Below are 25,239 nucleotides of genomic sequence, written 5' to 3'. Positions count from 1 at the left end.
ACAGGAAACTCTTGGCAGCTGGCTTAAGAAGGCCCGCCTGGGTCCCCGGAAATGACGAAGTTTCATGTCGCTCTCTTCGCGCCTGGATCCGCCCTGTCAATCAAAGGTGGGCGTGTGCCTGGAGGATGCCGCTGCCTCCTGAGGGCTTAGCGGTTGTGTCGCTTGCCGTGACGAGGTCAGAGGGATGGGCTTGTGAGGGAAAGAAGGGCGTGGGTGCCTGGGATGGTTCTGGGACTGCTCTTGAGAGATGGATCCCGTCAAGACTGTCTCTCGCGCCTCTGGAAAGGGGGATCAAACGTGGCGACAGCGTGGAACTTCCGGAGGCCAAACCGACCCAAGCTCTTTGCAGCGAAGGGGGCGGTCAGAGCTCTTGAACAGAAAAGATTCCCTGCTGGGAGCCGAAAGTACAGCCTAGCCACTGTCCCACAAAATATAATCCGAGCCACATGTGAGATTTTTAAATCCAAGTAGCCATATAAAAAGTCAAAGTAGAGACTATGCCCGGGCCTAACAAACACAGAAGTGGATGCTCACAGTCAGCTATTGGATGGATCACAGGGCCCCCAGTGGAGGAGCTAGAGAAAGTAACCTTATAGGTGGAACAACAATATGAACTAACCATTACCCCCAGAGCTCGTGTCTCTAGCTGCATATGTATCAGAAGATGGCCTAGTTGGCCATCAGTGGAAAGAGAGGCCCATTGGACTTGCAAACTTTATATGCCCCAGTACAGGGGAACGCCAGGACCAAAAAGTGGGAGTGGATGGGTAGGGGAGTGGGTGGGGGACCGTGTGGGGGACTTTTGGGATAGCATTGGAAATGTAAATGAAATAAATACCTAATAAAAACAAACAAACAAAAAAGTCAAACTAGGTGAAGTTGCTTTTAATGATCGAAATACTCTTTCAGCATCTAAAACTTTAAAAGGATCTATCTGTGATTTTACGCTCCATCGTGGGTACTAAACCTTGGAGACCCTGTGTGTATAACAGCAGCAATTCATATCAGTTCGATTTTTTTTTTCTTGAGACAGGGTTTCTCTGTGTAGCCCTGGCTGTCCTGGAACTCACTCTGTAGACCAGGCTGGCCTCGACCTTCAGAAATCCACCTGCCTCTGCCTCCCAAGTGCTTGGATTAAAGGCGTATGCCACCACTGCCTGGCAAATCCTCTGTTCTATCCCTGCCTTTAACTCACCCTGATTCAATGTCAATTGTTCTAACAGGTTAAGCAAGTATATTTTTGGTATTGTGTTAGAAATCCGTTGCTATGCTATTCTGCCTGAATATCTTTCTGCCAGCTTGCTCCCTTTTGTAAACCTTTGCCCAAATGCCTTTGGGGGGGGGGGGGTTCTAGAGCCTTTTGTCAAAAATAATGCCAGTATTTTTTTTGTGTTGTTGTTGTTTTTGTTATTATTATAATTATATCCCAAATGTTGCCCTCTCCTAGTCCCCTTCACAGAGTTCTTTCCCCTATACTCCCTCCCCTTCACCTCAGAGAGGGTGACCCCCCTCCTGCAAAGCCCCTCCCTGGGGTATCAAGTCTCTAGAGGATTAGGCACATGCTCTGGCACTGAGGCCAAACAATGCAATCCTCTGCTACATACTGCTGCAACACCCCATTTCTTAAGTCCTTACTAGGTATTGCTTTTTATCACTGTTATCTGTTGTGCTATATTGAATCACTAGTATTTAGCATCAAAACATTCAGTTTCTGCAAGGCAAGCGTGCCCGAGTTAGGTGGTTCTTATGTACTCTCACATGAGTTCATGGTGAACCTGTGGCGAAGGCTGAAGTAACCTGAAGGGTTAGTATTTTACCATGGCTGGAGGAGTCTCATCAGAGAAGACTCGCTTGGCTAATAGTAAGAGATGTTCTTTCCTTGTCAATTGAATCTCCCCATAGTAATATTTGTCTTCATAGGGTGGCAGTTAGCTTCCCTTTTGCCTGTGCAGTTCTGGTGTTGACTAAGTACTTTATTTATTTATTTATTTATTTTGGTTTTTTGAGACAGGGTTTCTCTGTATAGCCCTGGCTGTCCTGGAGCTCACTTTGTAGACCAGGCTGGCCTCGAACTCCGAAATCCACCTGCCTCTGCCTCCCAAGTGCTGGGATTAAAGGCGTTCGCCACCACACCCGGCTCCCTGACTAAGTACTTTTACAGTATTCTCAGCTCATCTAATGTGAAAGGCCTGGTCAGAAGTCCATGAAGAACAGCGGAGTGGGGCCAGGTGGACTTTATGGATTGCTTTGAGAGAGCAGCTACTACTAGTGTTTGTTATTTTCTCCCAGGCTTAGCAATGGAAGTCCTGCATCCAGGGAAACCTTATAATTATGCACAAATCAGAAGGCCTAGTCATACATCATGTTAGTCATCTTGAGTATAAGTTCCGTGAAAACAGGCTTCCCTTTCATGGCCCCATACCCAACACTAGAATAATACCAGGGCAGAGTCTATTCAGTGTTTCTTAAAACTGCGATTTTGTAGTGCAAAGGTAAAATCTCATTTTTTTTCTTTGTTGCAGAAAGTTTTTATTTCGAGATTATATAGAAATTTTGGAATAACTTTCTAAACATCTCATTTTGAGAAATATATCTAGTATTCCTCACCAGCTGAAGTGAGCAAAATATATGTATTTTCAAGTCTCCATGAAAAGCAGAAATTAGCTATATAAAGAAAAGCATTTCTAGATTTTTTTTTCCTATTTGATTTTGCATTTGTTGCTATCCTTGATTTCCTCTCTGCTTGCTCTTGTTTATTTTCACAATCCTATTTAGCATCTTCGGCTTCTCAGTACCCTTTACTTTTCCTCTTCAGAGCACCACTGCTCCCTCCATTGATTCTGTAGTGAACTCGAGAGAACAGACTGTGGTCAGTCTAGTTTGTCCTCTGCTAGGGGTGTAGCCTTAGTCTATTTACCACTTGTTAATTATGCTTGCTATTATTTAGATATGGTATATCCCTTAAAGGTTCTAGGGCCAGAATTTTGTTCCCCAGTGTAACAGTGTTGGAAGGCAATGGAACACTTAAGAGGTAATTAAGTCATAGGAGCTTTACCTTAATGAGTGGATTCATGTTTTTGTCAAGAAACTAGTATTAGATGGGTCACTACAAGAGTTGACCAAAGCCTCATCAGATCCTTCCTACTACAAAAGGCTATACTCAACAAAACTGGAAAACCTGGATGAAATGGACAATTTCCTAGACAGATACCAGGTACCAAAGTTAAATCAGGATCAGATTAACGATCTTAACAGTCCCATCTCCCCTAAAGAAATAGAAGCAGTCATTAATAGTCTTCCAACCAAAAAAAGCCCAGGACCAGATGGGTTTAGTGCAGAGTTCTATCAGACCTTCAAAGAAGACCTAATTTCAATTCTCCTCAAACTATTCCACAAAATAGAAACAGAAGGTATTCTACCCAATTCACTCTGATACCTAAACCACATAAAGACCCAACAAAGAGAACTTCAGACCAATTTCCCTTATGAATACCAATGCAAAAATACTCAATAAAATTCTCGGAAACCGAATCCAAGAACACATGAAAATGATCATCCATCGTGATCAAGTAGGCTTCATCCCAGGGATACAGGGAATATTTAATATACAGAAATTCATCAATGTAATCCACTATATAAACAAACTCAAAGACAAAAAAAAAAACACATGATCATCTCATTAGATGCTGAGAAAGCATTTGACAAAATCCAACACCCATTCATGATAAAAGTCTTGGAAAGATCAGGAAGTCAAGGCCCATACCTAAACATCAATAAATTCCTTTACTATTTAGAGACTACCCATAAATTCTGTTGACTCTTGAGAACCCTGATTAATACAGAAGTTGGTAAAAGCAATATACAGCTAACCAGTAGCCAACAATAAACTAAATGGAAAGAAACTTGAAGCAATCCCACTAAAATCTGGGACTAGGCAAGGCTGCCCACTTTCTCCCTACCTATTCAATATAGTACTTGAAGTCCTAGCCAGAGCAATTAGATGACAAAAGGAGATCAGGGGGATACAAATTGGAAAGGAAGAAGTCAAAATATCACTATTTGCAGATGATATGATAGTATATATAAGTAACCCTAAAAATTCCACTGGAGAACTCTTAAACCTGATAAACAGCTTCAGCTGGATATAAAATTAACTCAGTCAGTGGCTTTTCTCTACACAAAGGATAAACAGGCTGAGAAAGAAATTAGGGAAACAACACCCTTCACAATAGTCACAAATAATATAAAATACCTTGGTGTGACTCTTAACTAAGGAAGTGAAAGATCTGTATGATAAGAACTTCAATCTCTGAAGAAAGAAATCGAAGAAGATCTCAGAAGATGGAAAGATCTCCATGCTCATGGATTGGCAGGATTAATATAGTAAAAATGGCTATCTTGCCGAAAGCAATCTACATTCAATGCAATCCCCATGTAGTGGATATTCCTGGTTGTCAACTTGACTATATCTGGAAGGAACTACAATCCAGAATTGGAAGGCTCACCAATGACTGCAATCTGGAGACTGGGAGATAGAAGTTTCTGGCCTGGATCTTGGTATGGAGATCTTGAGGCCTAGTGGCTATTGACTCCAGAAGATTAAGACCGGGAGATCTCCAAGTTCAAGGTCATCTGGGATTAAAGGTGTGGTAGCACACACCTTTAATCTGGGCTATACCTTCTGCTGGAGACTATACATTGGAAGAAGGAAGGCTCTCTCTCACTCCTTTGCCTGCTTGTCATGTTGGACTGAGCAACTGCTAGATCCTTGGACTTCCATTCACAGCTGCTACTGACCATTGTTGGGAGTTTGACTGCAGACTGTAAGTCATCAATAAATTCCTTTACTATTTAGAGACTACCCATAAATTCTGTTGACTCTTGAGAACCCTGATTAATACAGAAGTTGGTACCAGGGGTGGGGTATTCCTGTGACAACCTGACCATGTTTTGGGGATGACTGTGGAAGGACTTTGGAACTTTGGAACTTCCCTTGGTGATGAACAGCAGTATGGAACTGTAAGCTGAAGAAACCCTTTCTTCCCCAACTTGCTTTTTGGTCATGATGTTTGTGCAGGAATAGAAACTCTAAGACACCCCATCAAAATTCCAACTCAATTCTTCACAGAATTAGAAAGGGCAGTTTGCAAATTCATCTGGAATAACAAAAAACCTAGAATAGCAAAAACTGTTCTCAACAATAAAAGAACCTCTGGTGGAATCACCATGCCTGACCTCAAGCCGTACTACAGATCAATTGTGATAAAAACTGCATGGTACTGGTACAGCGACAGACAGGTAGATCAATGGAATAGAATTGAAGACCCAGAAAAGAACCCACACACCTATGGTCACTTGATCTTTGACAAAGGAGCTAAAACCATCAAGTGGGAAAAAAGCATTCAAAACAAATGGTGCTGGCACAACTGGTGGTTATCATGTAGAAGAATGCGAATTGATCCATTCCTATCTCCTTGTACAAAGCTCAAGTCTAAGTGGATCAAGGAACTCCACATAAAACCAGAGACACTAAAACTTACAGAGTAGAAAGTGGGGAAAAGCCTTGAAAATATGAGCACAGGGGAAAAATTCCTGAACAGAACAGCAATGGCTTGTGCTGTAAGATCAAGAATCGACAAATGGTACCTCATAAGATTGCAAAGCTTTTCTAAGGCAAAAGACACTGTCAATAAGACAAAAAGGCCATCAACAGATTAGGAAAGGATCTTTACCAATCCTAAATCCGATAGGGGACTAATATCTAATACAAAGAACTCAAGAAGCTGGACACTAGAAAATCAAATAACCCTATTTAAAAATGGGGTACAGAGCTAAACAAAGAATTCTCAACTGAGGAATACCAAATGGCAGAGAAGCACCTGAAAAAATGTTCAACATCCTTAATCATCAAGGAAATGCAGATCAAAACAATCCTAAGATTCCACCTCACACCAGTCAGAATGGCTAAGATCAAAATTTCAGGTGACAGCAGATGCTGGCGAAGATGTGGTGAAAGAGGAACATTCCTCCATTGCTGGTGGGATTGCAAGCTGGTACAACTACTCTGGAAATCAGTCTGGCAGTTCTTCAGAAAATTAGACATAGTAATACCAGAAGATCAAGCAGTATCTCTCCTGGGCATATACCCAGAAGATTTTCCAACTGGTAATAAGGACACATGCTCCACTATGTTCATAGCAGCCTTATTTATAATAGCCAGAAGCTGGAAAGAACCCAGATGTCCCTCAACAGAGGAATGGATACAGAAAATGTGGTACATTTACACAGTGGAGTACTACTCAGATATTAAAAACAATAAATTTATGAAATTCTTAGGTAAATGTATGGATCTGAAGGATATCATCCTGAGTGAGGTAACCCAATCACAAAAGAACTCACATAATATGCACTCACTGATAAGTGGATATTAGCCCCAAAACTTAAAATACTCAAGATACAATTTGCAAAACACATGAAACCCAAGAAGAAGGAAGACCAAAGTGTGGATACTTCATTCTTCCTTAGAATGGGAAACAAAATGCCCATGGAGGGAATTACATAGACAAAGTTTGGAGCTGAGATGGAAGGAAGAACCATCCAGAGACTGCTCCACCCTGGGAACCATCCCATAAACAGCCACCAATCCCAGACACTATTGCATATGACAGCAAGATTTTGCTGACAGGATCGTGATATAGCTGTCTCTTGTGAGGCTATGCCAGTGCCTGGCAAATACAGAAGTGGATGCTCACAGTCATCTATTAGATGGAACACAGGGCCCCCAATGGAGGAGCTAGAGAAAGTACCCAAGGAGCTGAAGGGGTCTGCAACCCTATAGGAGGAACAACAATATGAACTAACCAGTACCCCGGAGCTCTGGACTCTAGCTGCATATGTAGCAGAAGATGGCCTAGTCGGCCATCATTGGGAGGAGAGGCCCTTGGTCTTGCAAAGATTATATGCCCCGGTACAGGGGAATGCTAGGGCCAGGAAGGGGGAGTCGGTGGGTTGGGGAACAGGGTGGGTGGAGGGTATAGGGGACATTCGGGATAGCGTTTGAAATGTAAATGAAGAAAATATCCAATTAAAAATATAAAAAAGAGAGTTGCCCATTGAACCTTAGTCAGCCTCCCCCATGACCATGTGATACCTAGCTTCCACATACATCCACTTTAACTTCTAATTTTCTTCCACATGTGGTCCAGCAGTTCATCCATCAGTGCCAACTCAATAGATGTCAATTCCATACTCTTGGACCTCTAGAACTGAGAACCTAATCAATTTATTTATAAACTTACCAGCCTCGGGAGTTCTGTTATTGAAGCAAGAAGTAGACTAAGTCATCTATGAAATGTAGGATCTTGAAGATTAAACAGAATACTGTTACTTAGGCTACCATAGAGGGACAGGTAGTGTAAAGGTTTGTAGTCCTATCTAGTCTTTTTCAGGCCCTTTGGGTTGGCTGCAATATACAAGCAACCAATCACAATATGCAAATGAAAAGCTCAGGTATAGTCTAGTAAAAGTTTATTTACAAGTTCTGTAATTTAAAATACAGATAGACTAATGGCTTGTGCCTAAAATCCCAGCACTTAGGTGGCTGAGGCAGGCAGATTGCCATGAATTTAAGACCTGCCTGTGCTAAGAGAATGGGACCCTGTCTCAAAGAGTTAAGTTTATTTTTAGTATACATCCCATATATAAATAGGTTATAGCCTGGATTTACCATATCATAGTTTATCAATCCCGCCCTTAAGAAACAATGACTACAGCATCCTGTGATGTGGGTGCTACTATGATCTTTGTCTACGGGGAAACAGAGTTCTACAACCAGCTTCATTAGAACCATTAAAACTAATAGTGTGGAACCTTCCATGTGGCCCACAAAGACAGGTGACGTGATGTACACTATTACAACACTTTCCATCCATTAACTATCTCAGGCATTTACCCAACTATAGAACCTTGAGAGCTCTAGACCCATTAAGAGAATTTCACAGAGTTCCTATAAACAGGTACTTATAAATTACCTTTAAGCTATTAAAAGTTGGCTTAGATAGTATGTAGGCAGGGGAAGAGATTATCAGTGTCTTGGCTTTATGCCACGTTGATTCCCCTCTAATATGCTTCAAGTAGTTTTCTTTTAAAAAAAAAATTCATTCTCTAAAAATGTGCCTGGGTGAACAAACATCGAAGGGGCTGTTGCTTAAGGATGATCATATGACTTGGACATCGTGTCTTAGGACCATTCTATCAACACCAAAACCAGAGGTGGTGACGCACTCCTGCGGAAATACAAACAAGTGTCTAATTGCCCCAGATAGGGACTGATGACAGACCAAAGTACAGTTCAACTTGAGTCTAGCTTGGCAACCCAGGGAGTTTGTTGGCTTCACTTATATAGCATGGGTGAGGAGTGACTTACAGAGTGTGCGTGAACCCAGAGCAGCCACACCACCAAACAAGCTCAGCTCTTCCTAGATGAGGACTTCCGCAGGCTGCACAGATAAGAGTCCCCCCTTCAGCTAACCTTCCACATTCTGTATAGCACCTCATGAGGTACCATATAGTCAGTGCAGGGTTATGTATAGCCGGTTGGAAGGGTCAGGAGGAAGTGCCTAAGATCTCAGATGAGGATCTGATGACTCTCCTCATCCCCTCCTCAGTAAGAGAATGTCAACAGCCCCGCGCTTGAGGGTTGCCTGTAAGCTTTCACGGCCGCTATGTAGACAGCTTTCTACAACACATTCTAACCTGAATGCTGCAGTGCAAGTGGAGGGACAGTATGCATTGACACAGTCCTGGGACAGATGTCCATGGTCTGAGAAAACAGTTTACCAAGGGCTGCACAATGATATCCCGCAACTATTAAAGGTGGACACATAACCATATAATTACAAACAAAAATACTAAAATAGTTTTGAATTTGTACATACTTGTAGCCTTATATCAGTAGCATGTCGACATTTACAGTTTTCAAAAAAGGAGAAATGTGTGCTTTTTAAAATAAGTACACATATTCAAATGAGAGGTTGAGTTAGTAAGATTGCTATGAGTTCAAGGCCAACTTGGGTAACATGGAAAGACCCCTCCCCGACAAGTCTGTACATAATACCTAAATATGAGGATATTTGCTAATTATAAAACTTTCATAATAATTTGTTTTCCCCATATTCTATGAAGGTAGGCAGGAAGAGATTTCATCCCTTTAGAAGATTTTCAGTGTAATAAAAAGCAAGTGTTTTAGAAGGGTTAAACGCAAGCCTGGGCTAGCCTTCCATCTCAGACTTCGGGTTCCTAAGCGCTGATGTATTGGTTCTTACCAAAGTACATCACACTGTGTGCCATTCCCACTGTATGGTTGTCTTCAGGAAATGAGGAAACTTTTTCCGTAACTCCTCTATAATTAAAGTAGTTCATGCTTAGGGGAGTGGGGGGATCCACCCTCTCAGAGGAGAAGGAAAGGATGGGGAGAGGGACTGTGTGAGGGGTCTACCAGGAGGGGGTGAGGTAGTGATTATGATGTAAAGTACCAAAATTAATTAATGGAAAAAAATAAAACAGTTCATGTTTTGATGACTACATAAAACATGTATCTTACATGAATCCAGTTGTTTTCACATTGAGAAAATCCTGTAGTTTGTATAAATTCTCATTGCAGTGGCTACGTAGTCCCCTTCTACACTAGATCACTCTTGGGGCTTATTTGCTCCTATAGCCTAAAAGTAGAAACACTGTTCCTACCAAAAGCACACATACATTTCAACATCCTATGTTTGAAATAGAAGTCCGAGCACAGTCTCCTTGCTGTACAGTGTGAACTAGTCACAGATTCTTGCCCAAGTCATAGTGACATGCATGTGACTACGGTGTACTTCTCTGTACTCCCCCATACTGAAGACTCTACCGAATCTTCTTTTAATTTGTATCTAATATTTTAGGGTAGATTTCTTTTTACTTATTCTATCACTCTTCAGCCTTCTCTAGTTTATCTCCTTTTTAATTTTATTTAATCTTTTTTTTTTTACACTCCAGATTTTATCCCCCTGGAAGTCCTGACTGTTCCACATCCCATACCTCCTCCTCCCCTTGTCTCCATGAGGATGTCCCTACCCCCCACCCTACCAGACCTCTCCATTCCCTGGGACCTCCAGTCTTTTGAAGGTAGGTGTATCATCTCTGACTAAACCCAGACCTGGCAGTTCTCTGCTGTATATGTGTTGGGGGTCTCATATTAGCTGGTGTATGCTGCCTAGTTAGTGGCCCAGTGTCTGAGATCTCAGTTAATTGAGACTGCTGGTCCTCCTACAAAGTTGCCTCAGCTGCTTTTAGTTTTTCCCAATTCAAACACTTGGGTCAGCAGCTTCTGCCCATTCATTGGTTGGAAGTAAAAATCTGCATCTGACTCTTTCAGCTGCTTGTTGGGTCTTTTGGAGGGCAGTCATGATAGGTCCCTTTCTGTGGGCGTGTCATAGCCTCAGTAATAGTGTCAGGCCTTGGAGCCTCCCCTTGAGCTGGATCTCACTTCAGGCTTGTCACTAGTTTATCTTCTTGTAAGTGATCTAAAACATGATTTTTGATTACTGATCATTATAAATTTTTTTCTTCAATATCATTTTTGTTGTTTTTTTAAATGTAGACTATTTTCTAAATGAAGAGGCATACACATAAAAAGGAATACTGGTAACAACTGTTTTATAAATATGTGGCTGTATTTTTCTTCACATCCAGCAAATGTATTGAATAGGATTCAGATATATTCTTCCCAGACTCACAGAGTTTCAAGATTTTCTAACACAAATTTACATTGGTACCAAAATGGGCAAGAAAATGAAGGCACAGGCTCACTTTGTATCAATAAAGGACATCAAACACGTTGTGAGGCACTAATGACATAAGCATAGAAGGTCAATCAAAAATAAGCAAGTAGTCAGAGTCTTCAGGAACTTTCTCCCTCTTACATTTGGCAAAATTCAGTCTAGATATTTTAATACCTCAGAAAGAAAACAATAAATAAATAGGAGATGGTACATTAAAAGATCAAGTTACCTGTAATTATTCTTTAGAAATAAAAGAGATGAAACTGAAACACAGATTTCTATAGTCTTATATTATTACCCCTTCCTTTGTCAGGGTCTTGCATGTCTGTGTGGAAATGCCAGCTATAACTGAAGATTTAAGATAGTTGCTGACATGGTCCCTCAGTCTTACTAAAAGATTGTTTCGCAAAAACAACTATCTTGGTTTCCACTGTAAGTCAAATTTGATTACGTAAAGGTGATGAAAAGACAGTTTAAAGGAAAAAGCATGGTCTAGATTCCCAGTAAGAAACGGATTACATATTGAGACTGCAGTGGCAGAGTATACACTTTCAAGTTCAAGCAAGCTTCTCTGTTCTGCATTTGTAAACTGAAAAAAACAGAAGTAGTTTTTCATCACCAATGACCACATCACTCATGGCCATACCAGTAGCTAGTTTTACAATCCTAGGAGACGATAACACAATACAGAAACATCGGGGTTTGCTTACATCTGAGTGTGCAAAATAGTGTGCACTTACCATTGCAAACATTGCAAGAGCATCACTAAGAGATACATAACTGCCTGCTTCCTGTGGGTCAGTACCACCTCTTTTCAAGACTAGATGTGGCAGTCAGTGGAGCATGCCACTCGACAAGTAAGCCTATGTCTACAACTGTAGAAGTAACATGGAAATATTTCAGCCTATAGGTAGTACTTATTTTTAAAGGTTTTCCTAGAAAATTAATTTTGACAGCATGTCCATAGCCCTTCAACTACAAACGTTTGGATACGTTCTCCTTTTGACATTAACATCTGTCAGGATTTGATGGACTGCTTCTGAGATGATAACGAAGGGGCTGCTGCAGCATGTGCTCACAGCTGTCACTTTTTAGCAAGTTATGATAAATCTCTGCATGCTTGGGAATTATAACGAAAAAGAATACTTATAGAAAGACCTTAATAGTTTGATGGGGGTTGGTGTTTTTGGTTTTTTTTTTTTTCTCTTCACTTTACAAACAGCCCCTAAGCACTTAGGACACCACAGTATGTATATATGTAACTATAAAGTTCATTTCCATGCTTATTACAGAAAAATAACTATCAGAAATGTCAGTCTATCATTATCAACTGATACACATCCAACTCACTATAGAAGGGAAAAGAAAACAAAACAAAAGAAAAAAAAACTAAAGTAATTAAAGCTTACAATTCCATTTTTTTTCCATTTTTTCCCCCTGCTTGTTTGAACTTTTTGGGTGGTTTATCTGTGCTTCGCTGGCTGCCAGGTGATTCCCGGTTAATGGCCTCCAAGCAGATTGGAGAGGAAGCCTGAGGATTTCTTACTTTGCTGGGCTTCTGCCCCTTGGTCTTGTGTTAGTCCCAGCTCACTCTCAATTTGATCTAGCTCTGCCTGGTCAAGTAGTTCAAAGTCATCCCCCTCCTCAGTGTCTGTGTCCTCTCCCGCAGTGGGCGCCACCTGAGTGAGTGCCTGCCGGGCTCCTTCTAGCTGGTCTTTGATGGCAGCCGTCATGGCGGCTGTGATGACATCCCCAGCCAGGTTGCTCATCAAGTGAAGGGCTTGGTCGCTCTTGAGAGGAAGTGAGAGGCCAGCTGCCGACTGCCGTTCTTTGCTTGGTCTGTGAGCACTATCCAACTGCTGCTTCTTTCTCTTGAGCTCTGTGGGTAAGCCCAGGCTTAATTCATCTTCATCATTTGTTCCCGTCCCATTTTCCAGAGATGGAAAATCTGAAAGATCTCGAGAGAAAACTTCCTCACTGGGCCGGTCAAGATCTATAAAATGCGTAACAGAGGTTGGTGAGGAAGTGCCAGAACACATCTGAAATAAGAGCTGTCTACAGTGACTTTGACCAGAACCCTCAGAGCAGTGGTCTAAGAGAATCACTGTAGACCCCCACTAGAATCCCACGTAATAGACTCCTGCTGAATCGATGGCAGTATCTCTCCACAAGTAGACAAATGCTATATATATTTTCCTTGTGTTTTTAGCTTTCCTATTAAGCATAAAATAGTGTATATAAGGGTATTCAATTTTGCCTAGTATGAACTATGGGGTTTAACTAAAGTTTTTGCTGTTTCTGATATTCTTCACTGTCAATTTGATTGAACTTAAAATGACATAGGAAACACTCCTCTTGGCATGTCAGTGAAGGTGTTTCCAGCGAGGTTTAGCTGAGGAGGGAAGATCCACCCTGAATATGGTCAGCACATGGTAACTGAATAAAAAGATGAGAAAATGGGAAAGCGCCGGGCAGTGGTGACGCACACCTTTAAACCCAGCACTTGGGAGGCAGAGGCAGGCGGATTTCTGGGTTCAAGGCCAGCCTGGTCTACAGAGTGAGTTCCAGGACAGCCAGGGCTACACAGAGAAACCCTGTCTGAAAAAAAAAAAAGAAAAAGAAAAGAAAATGGGAAAGCAAGCTGAGCAGGTGCAACATAAGCATCTGCCTCGTGTTCTTGCTACTGCAGCTAGAGTAGCCCTCACCACCAGGCTCTTCCCCCCTGATGGGCTTTGCCCCCAAGATGTGAGCCTAAATCAAACCTTTTCCAGGTTGCTGTTATCAGGTGTTTGCCACAACGACGGGTAAAATAACTAACACAGTGTTTATCATAATCACTCCACCTTGCCCTTTGAAAATATATATGATTATGTAAGGAAGGGGTCAGTGAGTGAAGAGAAACCTGGCAGGAGATCCCAGGGATCAAACTCAGGTGACCAGGTTTGGCATCAGGCGCCATATTCCACAATATGTCAGCCACTCCAAAAAAAAAAAAAAAAAAAGTCGTTTCAATTGGTGACCACTCAGCATTCCCTCCCAGAAGTCCCTCCCTCTCGGGATATGGACTCGGCTGTTCTGGAGAGTCCATTAAACTACAATTAGAGAATAAGTGGCCTCTGCCTCTAGCTGCTTTTCACTTAGCACAGTTCTTTCAAGGTTCAGGTGGGCTATACCAGGTACCTGTAGTTCATTCAGGGTTAAATTATAGTTATGTCCTCTGTGCAAACAGTCCACATTTTATGAACCACTCAGAGGTGTCGGAAGCTAAGTTGTCTTTCCTGTATTCAGTACCAAGAAAAGTGAGAGAGCCCAGCAGCTTACCGTCAGAAGTGTCTGTCTGCGGAGTGTACCCCTCTGAAAGGTTGAAGGTCCCATTGTCAGTCCAAGAGACTTCTGACACATCTGTGTCTGACACAGATAACTCTTTGGCAGCAACTGTGAGGCTAATCTGTGTGAACAGAAATCACGGGAGCACATTTTAAACTGAAGAAACCTTTTTAAAAATCCATATTACCCCCCTAAATGTTAAAGTAAAAAAAAATCAGTGATCATTTTCCTTTGAGATTATTTAGTCATCTCATAAAACAGAAGATAAATTGTGTTATATACAAGTCTATTAGGACAATCAATCTATTTTATGTAAATAAATGGCCAAACCACACAGAAACAAATTGACCAAAAATACCTTAGGACAAAGAGCTGAAAAGTCTAATTCACTGTCATCCTTGTGACTTTTTTCTTTATCTGCTTCTGTTGAGGAAAAAAACGGGGGCGGGGGGCAGGCATTTAGTTTCCTGCAAAGCTTAGACATAGTACATTTATTTTAATATATTCTCCCCACATCCAGCTATACATTCCAGTGCTTCCCTGTAACAGTATTGAAGAAGCTATACATATTTGCAAATGTTTGCTTTCCAGGGGATATGGTGAACATCTGTGTTCTCACAGCATGACCCAGCAGGAGCAGCAGCCCTGGGAACTCTTGAACAGTGTAGACTCTGTGCTATCCTAGACCTCCTGAGTCAGAGTCTGTACTGTGCTGTACAGTCCAGGTCACTCGTCATTCTAATGCACTCTATAGCCTGAGAAACTGTAAAGTCAAATGTATGTATGTATGTATGTATGTACATGTATGTATATTATATTCATATATATATATATTTTATATGTGATTTATTGTATATATCAGTTTCCTTAATCACACTAAAACTCCCCTTTTCTCCCCCTTGTTATTTCAGTCCCCTCTTACATGGCTCCCACACTTATCCATACTTCTGAAGTTTTCAATAACCCAACCCAAATAAGATAAAGCACCCCATGCATAACAAAGAGAGTTGCTGAAGCCCTCTCTCCTTTCCCTGCCCATCTGTGTGTTTTGTGACGTATTTACATTTCTGCTCTTTGACAGTCTTGTGTGTGTGTGTGTGTGTGTGTGTGTGTGTGTGTGTGTGTGTGTGTGTGATCAATCTTGGTCCTTCACCTCTCTGTTGCCCCTGTCCTCCTGGTGATGCTCTTCTTTCCAGCAGCTCTCCCGCTCTCTCATCTTCACTGTGTGTGCCCCTGAGTTTAAATGGGGTTGACTGGGTGACCATGAGTGGCATCTTATCTGAAGCATGGGCAGCGTGTCAGTGCTACATCAGTGAAGGCAGTGAGTCCCCTCCCGGCAGCCCCTGCTAACTCTTCAGGGAGCAGTGGGAGCTCAAGAGCCCTGCCCACCTCCAGGATGCATGGTGACAGGCAGTCTCATGTGCTTCTTGTGCGGGTCACCTCTCTGGGAGTGACTTCAGGACTGCCATCTTTCCATTCCCTCTGTTCCTTGCCAGGGTAGGGTGATTATAGCCATGCCCCATTTAGAAACATGCACCATGTGTATTTTAAAAGTCAATCTACTTAACTGCACATTTGAGAAAAGAATATAAGCCAGAATAAGGAAAGACTACTCAGATTACACAGGTAGAAAACAATTTCTACACACAGAACTAATAATCAAACTAGACCTACCAGATCTCTCACGTTTCTTCTGGTTAATATATTCTCCAATTCCAAAATCTAGTTTTAATAGAATGGACTTGACTTTGCTGTATATTTTTTGTCCAATATCATTACATTTAAACAGTGGACACAAAAAAGCAAACAGTACTGAAAAATAAAGAAGAAAATAATACAGGTAAAGTGTTCGTTCTGAATGCTTACATTTTAGTATTTTACAAGATAATGTTTCGTTTATCCCTTCATCAAGTACACTCCTAATTTTTATTCTTACTCTGTGGTAAAAACATACTTTACCACACACACACGCACACACACACACCATAAAAACCTATAACCACTGTCCCCGGCTAAAATCTTACTTCTGTTTAACATTGCTGTTTATCATGAGAACATGATTGCATCTTATTAACTTCTTGTCAATGATACTGGGATGGTGTTTTGTGGGGTTGCTCTAGCTGGCCATGCAGTTAAGCTCGGCACAAACAAGATGGAGAATACCTTGCTCCTAACTCCTTTGCCAGCACTTTTCTCACTTATTTTCTACATAATGTGGATCCAGTAACTACTGTAAGTTCTGTTTGGAAGACCGGATGGAGCTTCAACCATTTGCCAGGTGTACTGTGCATCAGGAATACAGAAGAAGGGAAGAGAGCCACGCTGGCTGTACTGTGCATTCAGTGTTTGATGTTTGGTTGTTGATGGGTAATGTCCTCTTTTAGTCATATTTAAAGCCCAGTGGAGTACATGTAAAACTCAAAAGCCAATGTAAAAATGGAAATGGGGGTTAGCAGAGATATTGCCCTGCTGAGAGCTAACAGCCAGATCTTCGTATATTTTAGGAAAAGTAGAATATATAATGTGAAGATCTTTTTAGAGTTATAATTCACATATAACAAATTACATGTAATGTTACAACTTGATAAGTTGTGACATGTAATCAACAAGAATTCTTGGTACAATCATAACAGTAAACAGTTTACGGCTAGCAAGTTGCCTCATGTCGGTATTAATCCTTTTTGCCTCTTGCCTCTCCCTGACCACACCCAACTCATCCTTGGCAACCACTGATCTACTTTTTGACTATTCTGGAATTATATATAAATAGAACTATATAGTACAAGCTGTGGCTTTTCCCATTCAGCCTAATTACTTTGGAATTTATCTATAGTACTGCATGCATCAATTTTTAGTGCTGGGTAATAATCCATTATATGGATATAGCGCAGTTTATCTGTCTCTGTAAGGCTCATATGAATTGTATCCCTTTGTGCTACTAAAACCAAACCTGCCATGAACATTTGTGTATAACTATTTGCAGAGATGTATCCAACTGTTTCTCTTGGGTAAATATCGAATTGTGAGACAGCCAGCTATACAATAGACACAGACGTGCAGTTTTCTGATGGCACCATTCTACCTACCTACCCCTGAGAATGAGGGCTGCTCTATATCAGTACTCTGTTTGATGTGATGTTCTTAATTTAGGCCTTTCTGGCACAGATACAGTGATATCTCATTGTGATTTTTACCTTTGGTTTCACAAAACATGCACAAAGGCAAGAGTGTAAGTGTATTTGTGCAGAGTGGGGCATAGTGCTCAGTTAAATATTCAATGTAGAACTTAACATTTTTTTTTATGATCCTGCATTTTGCATCTGTGCTTCCAGATGTTTAAATATAACTGTCTCTAGGGGACAGGAGAAATGTCATTGCCATGAGACTTATTTGATCATTCAGAGCTTCCCTTTACCCTTCCAAACTAAACAGAGGATCTGATAAGCACTAAGGAAGCCATTCGGGCCACACAAATTAGTCAATCGTTTTTACTATACTTACACAGAAGGTAGCTGAGTATGACCCCAGGAATGTAACTTCCCAAGATTGTAAAAAATGTGCACACACTGCAGACCAGGAGGCAAAACTAGAAGTAACAGAAATAGCATGGGACAGTTATCCACAACAGCAAGGCACAGTAGAAGAGGCATGATGTGTATCCTGTATTATGCAAGCCACGTGTTTCTTCAGCAGCACTGGTCATACTTAGGAACCCCAAGGAAGCATTTGAACACTTCAGAATTATCAATTTGCACACAGAGGAGCTAATTCAGGAATGACAAGTTCCTTTACGCAGGCCTGTTGATGTACTACTGCCAGGTGCAGGAGACTCAAATAGTAACATGTCCCCAGGAGTGACTTTTACTCAGCCTGATAAGTAATCAAACTACTACCATAAAACCGTGGAAATCCAGAGGCAGAGCCAGCCACGCCTGTTGTAAGAGTGCCTGTAGGAATCTGATGTCATCTCCTGCTGGTAAACCTTGGGCATAAACCTGTAAACATCACAATCCTCCCTAACTGTACCCACACACATCTGGGTTACCCCAAAACTAAACCAAATGTAAGGAGACTTTTACAGTGAATTCTGTTTTTCTCCTCTCTGTCAATTACAGAGCAAGAGCAAAATCTTTGGTCGTGTCTCTAGCTGCATATGTAGCAGAAGATGGCCTAGTCGGCCATCGGGAAGCGAGGTCCCTTGGTCTTGCCAACTTTATATGGCCCAGTACAGGGGAATGCCAGGGTCAAAAAGTGGGAGTGGGTGGGTAGGGGAGCGGGGGGGGGTTATAGGGAACTTTCAGGATAGCATTTGAAATGGAAATAAAAAAATCTAATGAAAAAAAGAAAAAAAATTTAAAACAGTCTTAGCAAACTGTCCTAGGTCACATGGGAAGCATCAGTCTAGAGAGGTTTCTCCTTCAGTCTTCACTTGTTTCCTGAACTCTGCTCATGAGGCACCTAATTTTCTATGCATTAGTTTTACATGGAGGTGCTGAATTAAACTGCCAAGCATATTCACTAAGGGGCTCTCAAAAATAGTAAGAGATGCGCATCTCTGGCCAAAACCTGCTTAAGAAAAAGAACAAGGGCTCTAAACTTCAGGTTAACTGGCATTTCATTCCATGTGGTTAATAGAGTTCAGATGAACTTGTGGAACAAAACGAAGAGCCTTGAAAGGATTAGGAGTTTCAGAAGAAATGTCACAGAAGTTGAAAGAAGAAATAAGTCAACACAGGCATGAGTACACCCAGAAATCTGCTGTGCAAAGGGATTTGTAATCTCCTATGTTCTGTAGCATCATAACCTTTAACTAATTGGACATTAGTTAAAAGGACTAAGGCACATTAATGTAATGCATGGGAGACATTGTGAGTTGAGACTCTTCCAACACTATATATATGATCATGTCGTGTTGGTCAAATAAGCACTAAAATCGTCGAGCCTCACTTGTGTATCAATTCTAAAACTGACTGTGGTTAAAGAAATCCTTTAAAATACAGCACCTCCAATTCAATACGAAATGTTCCGGGCGCTGTTCTATTAATACGGGTGAGGTTATGAGACTGCCTGTTCATAGCACAAGGAGGGGATCTTAATGCTGGTATCTCTAACTCTACTTTCCAACTACTGGTGAACAGTGCTAGAACCATCGTTGCCTGTTGATGGCCCTGTCCCTCACTTAAGTGAAGCCCTGATCACAGTCTTCAAGTATGCATTTCTCCATGCACTCCCTCTTATCGCTTGAGAATCTTCCCTGAGTGGGATTTTGTCTTAATCACAAAACAAAATAAAATAAAATAAACCAAATAAACAAAAAAAAAATCACACTTATTCCAGTTGCCTGACCACAGTGAATGTTCTTGTCAAAGCTCGTTTGGTTTCTGTGTTGTTATTCCAGGATGGGGGGGCTTGCTGTGTAGCCAAAGCTCATGAGAATTCATGATCCTCCTACCTACCCAAGTGTTGGGATCACTGTGAGTGCCACACTCAGCAAGTGTCCTTACAATAAACCAAAACAGAATCTCAACTACATTTTTAGACTACAAGTGAGACTCAGTTGCCCCTAACCCCTATAAGGACGGTTTACCTCGACTGCCTTTCATTTCAGAACCAGGTCACAGATGATAAACTAAGTTCTTAATAACAACACCCCTTTTCATTTCCTGTTGGTTTTCAATACGGCAAAACCCCATCTCAATTCCTTCTAAGTAGTGGGCTAAGTAAATCTCTATAATATACAAATACTTAAGAGTTTCACATGTGACCATGTCTGAGCCACGTCTAGTATGTTCAATCTAGAGAGTCTTTCCCAGCTAAAACAGGTCACCTCATTTGTTCCCAAGTTACATTGAGTATTTAAAAACTTGCCTTGCCAGGACTCTGCTGTTTAAAAAGAGACATTTCTTGAAGAAACATGCTGAAATTCATCCATGATTCTGCAATGCACTGGCTCAGTCTGGCTCTTTCATCTGGCTTGGAATTGATGACTTCCCAGCTAAAGAGAGAAAAAAATGTAATTGAACATCAGCGACAATAACAATAACACCAACAACAGTGTCCAACCACCAAACAGTCATAGCTTCAGCACATATTCCTTGAAGATTACTGTGGGCCTTATTATGCTCTGAGTTCAGAGAGCTAACCAGCCAGATACCCAACTCAAAACGCTTAGATGCTGACAGAAGCAACTAGTTACAGAAGTAGTTATGTGACTCCAACATGGGAAACATTAGGGAGGCCAGGGCTGGAGCTCTGGGACATAGTTCCTGAAGAACTCATTGTTTTAGCTCAGATCTGGGATGAATTAGTACTTTACCCCAAGGGCTGACTATAGAGCATCACAGGATATAGAGAAGCCCTAGAACAGGGGAATATAGAGAGGCCTAGAATAGGCTCTACCCTGTCCAGCCTTGCAGTGTGGTGCCAGAAACATGAATCAGGAGGAGAACGACAAGTGAAGCTGACAGGAACCAGGAATAGCTCATGTTGGGCCTTGCAGCACTTGTTGAAAACTTAAACCCTAAGAATAAGAAGTCACAGCACATTGAAAGAACCAGGGATATTAGACATAGAATGATTAATAACACCAACAGTATGGTCTCAATATATGCAGTAGCTGGCCAACTCTAGAAAAATGTTAATTCAATGGTGTCTTACTATACCCCTTTTTAATTTTGAAAACAAAATTAGTATGCATGTGGATACATGCTGTGTCACACATGTAAACATGCCACGGAGTATGACCAGAAGTCAGAGGTTAACTCTGCAAAGTGTGTTCTCTCTTCCACCGTTTAGTGCATTCTGAGGATTAGCCTCAGGTTGCCAAGGGTTCTGCATCAAATGTCTTTATTTGCTGAGACACCTCACCAGCCCAGTACTCCCTGTGCTTCTGAAGTATCTTTCCCCAGTAACACACACACACACACACACACACACACACACACACACACACACACGCTACTTTGTTTAGATGCTAGAACTTTGCTCTGAAGGCTACTTTTAGGATTTCTGTCTCAAGGATGACATCATATATTTTATTTAGTAAGTAATGCCCTAACATTGGAAATGTTAATGTTAGTATAATAATCAATTCTCCCTACAAGTTCATGTTAAGGACTTTTTGATGGATGTCAAGTGAACATTATCTGCTAATGTATTCACATTTTCAATAAAATACGATCAATTTTCCCCTTGGTGCCTTTCATTGTGATGAATACATTAATTACTTCTACAGCTTGAATACCAATGCTACTGTTTTCCTATAAATGTCTACAGATTGTATCATTTGCTGGGAAGAAAATACTCAATTTGTAACTGATTTTCCCTGATGTTTCTCCACCTTGAGAAATATCTCAGGTAATGTTTTTAAAACGACACATCCCATTATTTGCAGCTTTGATATTGGCAAAGCAAATAATTCTCACTGACAACTGAATTGTTATAATTCTGAACAGAAATACAGTGTATGCAGATTGAAATTAGTGTCTAAACAAATGATTTTGGAAAATGTAATGAATGTTGAAGACAAGAACAAATGTTTTCCGATTGTGCCAAATAGAGATAGGACTTGAATATAAAATATGAATTTGGAGATTAAGAAAGGGTATCCCTTCACATTTATGGACCATGGACTCAAAAGAATTGATCACTGCAATATAATTGTTGAAAATGCTATAGTGAGGAGCTGGAGAGATGGCTTAGCAGTGAGAAGCACGTGTCCCTCTTTCAGAGGACTCAGGTTTGGTTCCCAGCACAGCAGCTCATAACTATCTTTAGTTCCAGTTCCAGGGACCAACGACTTCTTTTAACCTCCACATGTATGCATGTGTGCAGTCCACAGATATACATACAGGCAAAACACCCATACACATAAAGATAAAATTTTTAGAAACAAATGAAACAGTGATTGTTATAGGAATATGCATCTCTATAGTCTTCAAGTGAGTCAACCATTAATTTATGTCACCATATTTTTATGGGTAACAGAATTCTACAATTTGGAGTGAGGTCAGACCTAATGTCAGTTTTTCCCATTCCTTCATGTTGTAGATGGAGAACATTTAAACACACCCAAGTTGTCTCACCTACTTAGGGACAGAGTCAAGACCTAAGAACAAGATTCATGCCTTCCAATTCCATTGAACTTAAACAATGTAACCTTCAAACAACAAATAAATTCACTGCTACCCTTTAAAAAGAAAACACGTTATTATTGAGAATAGGGAACATTCCTTGTTTCTCTTCTTCCTAGAATGAAGAAAAAAAGAACTGCGATTGACCAACACCAGTGTGGGTTCATTCAAGCCCAAGCCTTTCCAGGAAAGCAGAGCATGTCATGTGCAGAATCCAAATACTCAGCGGAAACTAAGACCCATGCGTAGTTCTGGGGGTTAGGACAAGTGACGTCTGCACGCCACTTGTTGCTCCATCACAAAACTCTAGGTTTCCCTAGAAAGCCTGGGAAACATAATAGCAGAGTAGTAATCTCTGTGAATCCTGGACAAAGTCTGGGAGATGTCTTTTCCCTCTGGCTGTCTTATCATCCTTGCAGTAGCTGATACGCACAGCAAGGCCCCACCATCATACAGGGAAGTGAAATACACTTTAGCCTTCAAAACAGTTCTAGATTTTACCAAGTTCTTAACCAAACACCACACACCATCTATGATGAAAGTTCCTCTAAGGGAGAAAATTTAGTTACCACCAGTGTAATTGTTAATATTTCTTCCTTGCTTTCAGACAGGACATGCAAACTCCAGGTTCAAAACAAAGTAGTGTCATGACTCCCTCCCAACTTGGTGTTTCTTAACAGTGAGCCAGTGGTACACTGTGGCCACTAGAGAAGGTCCACCGAAGCATCACCATTGGATCCTACCAGCTTCAGTTTCTTGGGGCCCTCATGCCTTTAGTCCTAGGAGTTTATGTCACTGCACAGGTCCCAGTCCCCTTGTAGCCAGTCTAGCTTTCAGAGAGGCTTGGCTCCAGAATCTGCAAATCTTCCTCTCTCTCAGGATAGATAGATAGATAGATAGATAGATAGATAGATAGACAGACAGACAGCTAGATCAATCTCAATGCCATTTACTTAAGTTTTCTTTAGTCTTTTTAGCAAGGTATTGATCAACCTTTAGCCCCAAACTCCTTTGTCAACAGCTGAAGAATTTATGGACTGTAAACATAATATGATGGCTCCTGGGACAAGCAGCCCCTTTATCAACAGGAAGGAGCTTTGAATTGAATTTTAGGCCAATATCCTTGCTTTTCTGTCTCCCTGTCCTGGTAAACTGTAACTAGTCATGTGCATGCTGTACGGAAGTCCACCCTTTGGAGTTTTTCATTGGTGGTGTCTGGCTCCCAGGCTACTGAAATGGGCCTGGACCTCACTTGAGAAGATCCTGGTGGAACAGTTTAGGGGAAGCTCAGAAACTTGCAAGAATAAGTGATCCAGGCACTCTGCACCATGTGTTTCTTACCCTAAGAGTCACTGTAAGCAAAATATGTGGAAGTACTATTTTAAAAAATAGACAGAGATATTTGCCAGGGCAAGATGGTATGTCAGGGGCTAGATTTACTCATTAGGCAAGAGAGAGAGAGACAGAGAGAGAGAGAGAGAGAACGCACCAAGACTCTTACAATTGCCTAGCTCACTGCCTTTACAATTTCCAGAAGCCAGAGCAGAGAGGAGCCACCCAGGTGGGATCTGTCATCTCCCTGAGCTGACCCAAGAGTGAGGAGTCCCAGGCCCGAGAGTAGATGAATAGAGAGAGTGCACTTAGTAGGTCCGCAGGGGAATCCCCTGACATTTTCAGCAGAGGATTGATAGGTGTGCCTGCATGAGAAACTCAGACAGCAGGAAAGGGCTGTAATGAACGCATAGAAAGAGCAGTGTCTGTGCGAAGAAGCCTCCATGTCCTCAACTCAACTAGAAAAACCTCAATATCCACAGTCATTGATAGAGCACCCAGTGGGGTCTTGGCTCAACAGCCAAGAAAATGAATCATCTCTGAACTAAGCTCTGCCCTGGTCCTGAGGGCAACTTTTACAACCAGGCTCCCAAAGGGCCTCCCAGATTCAGTTGTTCAGTAGATTTCAAAAAGTCAAATAGGTCTGAATCGAATTTTTTAAAAAACGAAAACTTTTGTGCGTGTCTTTGCGTTATTTTGTACTTCTTTTCCTTTAAGATGATAGTTATCAGGGCTGGAGAGATAGCTCGCCAGTTAAAAGCATGCACTGCGCTTCCCTAGACCAAAGCTTAGCTTCAAGAATGGCCCCCTCATGCAGCTCACACAGGCCTGAAATTCCAGAGCCAGAGGGGATCCAACACCTCTAGCCTCTTTGGATAACTACAGTCATGTACACAGACTCACACAAAACATATAATCTTTAAAAATATAAAGTTATCCAAAGCAAGGTTTGAGGGGGTGTGTTTGTTTGTTGCTGGTTTGTTTGTTTGTTTGTTTGTTTGGTTTCTGAATCAAGATGCCATGTAGTCCAAGATGGCCTTGAACTTGCTATGTAGCTAAGGCTAGCCTACTACTCTTGATTCTCAGACTTCTACTTGCAGAGTGCTGGAATTATAGCATGTGCTATCATGCCCAGTAAAAAGTGCTGGCTGCAGTCTAACATTTAACCTGATGGAATTCTCGTGCGCTGTCTGTGGCTTCACAGTGTAGGACACAGTATTCTCCATTAGGGGGTTCTCTAAGATCAGGAAACATGAGAGTCAACGCTCTTTAAAAATAAACTGTCGGAGCTAGAGAAAGTAGCCAAGGAGCTAAAGGGATCTGCAACCCTATAGGTGGAACAACATTATGAACTAACCAGTACCCCGGAGCTCTTGACTCTAGCTGCATATATATCAAAAGATGGCCTAGTCGGCCATCTCTGGAAAGAGAGACCCATTGGACAGGCAAACTTTATATGCCCCAGTACAGGGGAACGCCAGGGCCAAAAAGGGGGAGTGGGTGGGCAGGGGAGTGGGGGTGGGTGGATATGGGGGACTTTTGGTATAGCATTGGAAATGTAAATGAGCTAAATACCTAATAAAAATGGAAAAAAAAAATAAACTGTCTATCTGAAAGCGGGGAGATGT

At 41.5% G+C, this 25,239-nt stretch overlaps 1 protein-coding gene across 8 annotated transcripts in view; it reads right to left on the bottom strand.

Annotated features, from left to right (window-relative positions):
• Positions 1-10,669: 10,669 nt before the first annotated feature.
• The window catches only part of Retreg1 (reticulophagy regulator 1), a 130,399-nt gene continuing 115,829 nt past the window's right edge, over positions 10,670-25,239 (bottom strand). For 6 of the 8 annotated variants that reach the window (NM_001034851.2, NM_001277318.1, NM_001277315.1 and 3 more), the window contains 6 exons: positions 20,016-20,142; positions 17,649-17,733; positions 15,822-15,959; positions 14,506-14,570; positions 14,142-14,268; positions 10,670-12,813 (listed from right to left, as the gene is read on the bottom strand). In NM_001034851.2, the coding sequence (NP_001030023.1) occupies positions 12,320-12,813; positions 14,142-14,268; positions 14,506-14,570; positions 15,822-15,959; positions 17,649-17,733; positions 20,016-20,142 (1,036 nt within the window). In that variant the 3' untranslated portion in view covers positions 10,670-12,319. The remainder of the gene's footprint in view (positions 12,814-14,141; positions 14,269-14,505; positions 14,571-15,821; positions 15,960-17,648; positions 17,734-20,015; positions 20,143-25,239) is intronic. The other 2 variants (XM_017316720.2, XM_006520134.4) reach the window with 1 other exon arrangement.

The sequence above is a fragment of the Mus musculus genome, chromosome 15 (assembly GCF_000001635.26).
Source record: "Mus musculus strain C57BL/6J chromosome 15, GRCm38.p6 C57BL/6J".
Taxonomy (NCBI): domain Eukaryota; kingdom Metazoa; phylum Chordata; class Mammalia; order Rodentia; family Muridae; genus Mus; species Mus musculus.
The sequence above is the reverse complement of the archived record's forward strand: the minus strand, read 5'-3'. Positions and strand labels throughout refer to the sequence as shown.